Raw genomic sequence first — 7,445 nt, forward strand, 5'->3', positions numbered from 1 at the left:
AATGCGGGACGCCTGGCGTCGTAGCGTGATGTGATAACCACTCTGCCGCTGTGGCCGGAATCTATTTTCCAAGCGTGGGTAATATTTAAGAGCTTATTTATTGTGTTCGTTCATTTTTTCTGGTCACTCCAACATTCGTCCTTATCGTTGAAAGTAAACAAGAGGGATATAATATGGTCGTAAAAATAGCAAAGTTACCACATATGCCTGTCACGTGCCGAAAGAAACGACCTTCTTTGCTCGTTTTATTTTTATTGTTTTAGAGCTAACGACAAAAGAGAGAAAAGAAACGAAAATAAAAAACAACCTATTTTCATTCATGAAGGAAATAAATCGCCAGCTCAGAACCTGATTTCTTGAGAGCTCAAAATGGACAACAAATATTTCTTCCGAGGCACAGAAAGAAATAACAGAAAGAAACGCTGTGCTAATTCCTTGATGACTCATGGCTAACATTGCTCTTTTGTGTGGTGTTCACGACTGACAGGTGCAGCTCTTCCTTATCTTGCATAGAGTTTCGGCATTGACGCTGGAGTGTTTCCAATTCAATATCGGTTTTTGTTTGTTGCTTCCAGTCTAACTAAAAGGAAGGAGACCTTTTTTTAAAGTTCGCCAGTGTACACCTTCACACCACAAAAAACGATTACAGAACGCTGTTCTTCTGTGGTGCACACGGACAGTGGCGCTGCCATGTTTACTTGGCAAAATTGCAGAGCGAACTGAAGTGTTGACGCTGTAACCTGCCAGAGGCGAAGACAACGATACTATCTATCGGCTTGCGAGCGCAGAAAGCTGTACAGCCAACCTACGGAAGAAAAGAAAACATTGCATTTACTTTTTGACTAACCTAATACTTTTAGTCATCACTTGAACCTCGTATATAATAATATCAACAAAAAGGTAAAGTGCTCCCCTGTGCATAGCACCACGCCATGAAGGCGTATAGGGGGTGTGGGGGTAACGCCCCACACTTTCTTGATCCGGTCATGAGTGGGGGTGATGTGATCAGCATCACGCCCCTGACCGCCTTTACCCCCCAGGGTTTCCCCCAGGTACCCATGTTATTCGACGCTGGGTGGGCGCCGGGGCCGCTTCCAACCTTAGAAAAGTTCCCGGATTTGAACCGGCCGGGGATCGAACCCGGGACCTTGAGCATGGTAGTCAGACGCGTTACCGACTGAGCCAAAGCGAATGCAATATCTGTAACTAAGCACATATGAACTTGAGAGCAGTACCAATGCCGCGAGCAAAGCGATCGTGAAAATTTTTAGATATACTCGCTACGACTATCTCTTTGTGTGGATATATATGTATGGCACCAATCTATGTAAAAAAGTTCATTGCGTATTTAAGAAAAGGAGGACTTGATTGAGGTAAACAACTTGCAGGACACTGTTGAAAATATTGACATTTTTGGTGTTTTGGAGTATCATCGCAGACCGCAGGACATGGCCTTCAAAAAAAGGACTGTCCTGTGAAAATCAGAACTTTTGGTCACCCTAGTAGTACACACTCATGACAAGTACAGAGAAATACATGAACTAGTAAGGCTTAGGGATTTGTTTTTATAAAGAGTATTATTTCTAATTTTCATATTTTACGCCTCTTTCCTGCCTCTTTAGTCTAAACGCAACGGTGAGGATGAACGGTGATTAGGTCAAGTTGATAAAGCGAGACTCACAAACAACACGCCAGGATTCAAACCTGACACGTCGAGAGAGATCGTGAGTCTAGCACTCATCACTTCGGTCTATTATTTGTGAGAAATAAGTCATGTTTTAAGACTGCGCAAATAACCATCATGATGGACCACTGAGTAAGGTTAGTGAAAGGCATTCATGCTTATGGCTGTGATACAGTGTGTTGTGTTTATTGTAAAAATCCCTAAGAGTTCTGTATGTAACAAGAGTGTTGTTTCATATATTTATTTATCGACATACAGGGGCCACTTTTACTGAAATCTCAGTAGTAGAAATAACACAAAAATAAGGATTAAAGAAACTAAGTTCCATGTGGAATGGTCTAACAATATTCTTTGTACCTGATGATTTTACATAATTTCGTAGCACTTATATTAATGGATGACCAAAAGACGTGATCTGAAAAAATGTTATCCACATTTGATGGGCAGTCATTATATTGGGGGAATGTGCTGAAAGAAGATAGTTTTTGCCAGGGCTCGAAATGGAACGGAAACGCTTAATTTTCGTTAACATGGTGGTGTTATTTTTCTTCTTCTTTTTCTTTGATATTTCTTTGGTATTTGAAAGTTTGTCTCGGTGGAGAGAATGACCATAATTCAAAGCATAATGTTTTCACAGTTCGTTAATGGTTATCAGTGGCGGTGTCAATGAAGGACAAATGTATTGGGTTTCCCTTATTTTACGTCGCATTTTTGCGTTTTTAAGATAATTGTGTCTAGTTTCAATGATAATTTCATGAAATTCACGACGGAGACACAAGGAAATAACTCAGTCAGTGCCGGAAATCAAAGAACCTTTGGTGGTAAGTCCGTGCGTCTACCACTTAACGCGCTTGAAATCGACGAGGCTAACGACTAACTAACTAACTAACTCTCTAGCCTTCTTAAACCCGAAGGTTCATGGCTGCAGCAACACAGGCCTTCCATCTGTCCCTATCCTGAGCAAGATCTCTTTTCCAACCCTACCGATTTCCTTTAGGTCCATCTCAACGTTGTCCCTCCATCTTCGTCTTGGCCTTCCTACAGGTCTCTTACCATCAGGTTTCCCAACAACAATCCTGTAAATTCATCTTTCCCCTCCCATTCGTGCCACATGGCCTGCCCACCTAAGTCTTCTTGATTTAATTATTCGAATAATATTCGGCTAACGAAGAAATGTATTTATTTGAATAATCCTGAATACAGATAAAATCCATTTTATATCAGGATATCAACAGAGAAATAGATAATAACAGGGATGGATAATATCATTCGGACCATTTTATTCCCCTGCTCTGACCCTATTCACACTACATCACATCTGATTCTTTGAATTTAAAATTATCCTATTGTAAAAACGGTTCCGAATTAAGTCTCGATTCCACATACTGAAAATGTAGGATCTTCTACATCTTAGCATGCAAATGTCCAGTAGGAAGGTGCCAAAAGAGGAAAAAAATGACTCTTTATAACGCATTCTGGCTATTTTGTAACTTGTATCCATTGAAACTGATATTCAGAATATTAGTAATTCCAGTGTAGACAGATGAATTATTTAATTACTCTGCCATTGTGAGTTCTTAAATATCTTAGAAAAATATAGTTAGTTACATAAGCTTTCTTCTAGCAGACATAGTGGTCAAGCGCGTTATGTGGTCGACTTTCGATCTCGCCATCAAATTTCCCGGATTCGAATCCCAGCCTTAGAATTGGTGTTCTTTGTGAGTGTCCTTTCATCAATTTTAATCTAATCATCACCACTCATTCGTCGTCAAGATTAACCATAAGTGCCAGAAAAGCGACGCTAAATAACAAAAATCAAATCAAATCTACAAATTCAAAAGGAAAATGGGGTGGATTTTCTCAGTCGGTATTCGAATCTGTGACCACATACTTCGCAGCTTGGCCACTGGTTTTCTAAGGAAACTGCTTTCATTTGGAATAAATTTGAATAAAATATAATTTACTATGGCTTCCTCTCTGCAATAGAAATACTATACTGGTCTCAAGTCCCCATAAGCTTCTGTTCACATAACGATCCAACATGTTGCAAAAAATATTACCTGAAATGTATTCACTCATTTCGAAATCAATCATCATACTTTTTATATTTTCTTCACACAATCTCAACAACAAAATTTTAAAAATGTTCAGATTGGCAATCGAGCCAAAATATTCATCGTGATCAACCTCCTGAGGTAGAAAAGGCATGTTAATTATGTAAAATAGAAAATAGAAGTGGAACTCAGAAGTTACGATATTACCCAAGAACACACTGTCAACTGGTCGGAAATTTAAAGAGGATGCACGGATTTTTTTTTTATTATTATTATTATTTTATTTTAGATATTCTATTGCGATCTAACCTGCAAATTGATCGTCACTGTAACTGTTTTGTTCTTTACAGAACATCATTTGATAAGATCGAACAAGAGTGTAAATGACCAACCTCCGTGGCCATTTTCGAAACCTCGTCAGGCATGGATGTATCATTGAGTTTTTCGTATCAATCACATGATTACATCATTCATCCTCAACGTCGCGATCATCTCAAGAGGTATAAAAGCGACCTGAAATAATCAAAATAGAAAGACCGAATGTAGGACACGGTGTACGTTTGATAGAATTCTCATAATATTCATCTACCGTGATGTAATCATTTTTTGGTGTTGGAAGCAAGCAGAGACTATTCATATCTGAAAGATGGAGTTTATACAATTTTAGAATGCCTTTAATAACTGTCGTTGCTGCAAGGAATAAGTAGTTACAGAATAATTTGATTGTTCACGAATCATAGGGAACATAAATGTCCGTTTTCACATGACAATGAAACCTTAACTCTTAAGTAGAAGTGAAATAAATCTTGAGTAAAAGTGCAGATTTTTTCAAAATTGAGGCTTATATATTGTTAGGATATCTTTTAAGCGTAAAGATTAATTGCTTGATTGATTTGCTTTATTTTACTTCTCTTTTGTGCCACTTTTGGCTAATTTGCGAAGATGAGAATGAGTAATGATATGATGAAATGGATGATTGGACACTCACAAACATCCTTGCCCAGGCTGGGATTCGAACCCGGGACCCCTGGCGTCGTAGCGCGATGTAATAACCACTCCGCCACGGGAGACGGCTTAAGTGGAAAGAAATCTAATTCCAATGCAATATGATATTACTTGTTATATTCCTGAATTTTTTAACATTGGCTTGGCAAGAAACCTAACAGGATTTCTGCAGTAGTAACAACCGCCCCTCCCCCTACCTTTCCCACACATCTTATTTCTGCTGGTCATGGAAAGCACAGAAATTAAGTAGCACTTAATTATAAAATTGAAATCATTTTCCTTCATACTATCAAGGTTAATCCTACTATATAATTACGGAGTCCTTAAAAGATGTTCTTTACACAAGAACACTTAGTTTAGTAGTATCAAAAACCAAATATAAGATAAAATATCACTTACCTGCATTTAAGTCTAATCTTTTGAACATAAAATAGTCGAAATAATATTTTAACCACATTTCCCTGCATTTTGTTTTCGTTGTAGCTCCACCATGAATTAAGCCGGAGTGTCTAAATTTTTACTTGGACTTTCTGCCAGAGGGCTTTACTGTAGCGTGGCCAAAAATAAGAAAGTATGAGGATTGAAGGATCTAAAATCAAAAGAGGCATTCCCCATATTTGGGGCAATAATATGACTAGTATGTTTTTGGGGAAAATATTCCTTCCTTTGATAAAGATGCATTGAAAAGTACTTGCTTAACAAGTAGGACGCGTGTTTTTAGACGAAATTTATATCATTTAAGGAAGCGATTCGCAGTATTATAATAACATGAACTGTACTCTAGAATGTGAAGATTAGAAATATACTTGTTCCAGACCGGACGTGATAAAAGTAATAAAATGTTAGCAGTTTTGAACTATAATTTGAATGGTCGAGTGTCCACTGCTGGATCATTTCATATTGGCCTTTTAGTGAACAATAATGTTAGTGTTTATGGCAACACTAGCTTGTTATATAATGTACAATAGGTGTTGTTTTTGCTGTCTAAACCATTTATGACATAACTCCTAGCTCCATTTCTTTATTTCGATTCATCTGTTTCCAGTTTCTGCGTTTCTCTTTCTTATTTCGCCACCACTGTCACATAAGGGGGCTCCCGGTAACAATAAATGATACTAAAAGTATGAAGTATCAAGAAAGGCGTTAAAACTAATTAATGCGTTCTGAATTGCAATATGTAGTAATATACCAAACTCAAACGCAAAATCAATGATACGACAAGTTTCATACCACAGATGTATTCCACATATTGCCAAAAGCAGAGTGATTTACAATAGACCATTTATATTTTCAGAAAAATTAACTTTAATTAACGGCTTGTTGACTGACGTTGAATGTTGAAAATTACTCGTGAGAGTGACTGGTCCGTGTGTTTAATCGTGAAATGTGTAAAAAAAGAAAATACGAACTTAGTTGGACTTTCTGATCTTCGCAAAAAATCTAATGAAATTACAGTAGTTTAATGATATTGGCACATACGTATCAGTATTTATCTTCCTTTAAATGATGACTAGATTAACCTATGTTAACTTTTGAAAAAGATTACTTGTTACAATCTAGATCTTATAGGTAAATATTTGTATGTCTCTCACAATAATAAAATTATCTCTTCGAAATAATTTATTCTGTATACTTAACTGAAGAACTGCTCCGGAGATGTTCTTCCTCATGATTGCCGGTTGCCAATAGACAAAGATCCTTCTTCAGCAGCAGGTGATTCACAGTTCATACTTTGTCCAGTTAACGAATCAGAAGCTTCTTGTGATGTGTGACTGTTACACCATGACACAAAATAAGCTCGTAAATATTTTGTAATATGATCAGGGAGTTGTAATACGTAAAAATTGATATTCAAGTTCTTGTAAGTAAACATCTGTAATTTGAGATAGTGTGAAGGGCCTCCAGCTTCTTGCGAAGACGTGTGTGGCTTAAAGTGAAAAAACGGCCAAAGGGAAGTCTTGTGTAGTGTTTGACCTTTCTAGCCATCGATCAGAGTGCACAAGATAAATCAAGTCTTATCTTGTGAGAAGTTAACAAACTTGCAATGTGGATTAACAAATTCTAATAAGAAATTGGAAAGGATTAAGAGAATATATCAAGAAGAGATTAGCTTGGGAGACTGGAAAATTTCTCCCTCTTCTTCTTCTCTGTTTTCCTTTTTCTTGTTTGAATTCTTCGCTATTCTTAAGATGCTTCTCCCTCCCTTCCTGTAAGTTTTAATATCCGCTTTCCTAAGCACTTTGCACATCTTTTCTGTGGTCTTCCCCATACTCCTTATTCCAAACCACCTCTCTCTTTCTTTCTCTTTCAATTCTCCCCTGCCACTTTTCTTCCTTCTTCTGTTTATGTGCAGTCTATCCTCCTTCTCATAGCCATTCGTTTCCAGCTGTTTCCATAGGCTATTTATTTTGCCTTCTTTTTCACATTCTTTCGTGCATATTTTCTTGATTCTGTCCTCCATATTCTTTATAAACTTTCTTTTGTCACCTCACTTACATCACTTCTTTTGTGGTAGAATACCACTGCTGCACACTTCTTCTGGTGCCAAGCAGTTTCACTTTCTTGACCTCTCTTCCTTTTCATCAATATATCTAGGTAGCTTATCTTGTCGTCTCTTCTACGCGCATTTCGAGTTCCAACAATATCCCTCCTTCTTCATCTTGTTCATCTGCCTCTTCGTTCCCTTCCATATGCCAAAACAA

At 37.5% G+C, this 7,445-nt stretch overlaps 1 protein-coding gene across 3 annotated transcripts in view; it reads right to left on the reverse strand.

Moving 5' to 3' along the window:
* LOC145990125 (lysosomal proton-coupled steroid conjugate and bile acid symporter SLC46A3-like) overlaps window positions 1-6,656 on the reverse strand; it is a 31,370-nt gene extending 24,714 nt beyond the window's left edge. For all 3 annotated transcript variants that reach the window (XR_014441932.1, XM_083125805.1, XM_083125786.1), the window contains exon 1: window positions 6,382-6,656. Coding sequence is in view for 2 of the 3 variants with exons in the window: in XM_083125805.1 (XP_082981931.1) it covers window positions 6,382-6,413 (32 nt within the window). In the remaining variant the exon portion in view is untranslated. The remainder of the gene's footprint in view (window positions 1-6,381) is intronic.
* Between the last annotated feature and the right edge of the window lie 789 nt (window positions 6,657-7,445).

The sequence above is a fragment of the Lepisma saccharinum genome, chromosome 1, assembly GCF_977018435.1.
Source record: "Lepisma saccharinum chromosome 1, izLepSacc3.1, whole genome shotgun sequence".
Classification (NCBI taxonomy): domain Eukaryota; kingdom Metazoa; phylum Arthropoda; class Insecta; order Zygentoma; family Lepismatidae; genus Lepisma; species Lepisma saccharinum.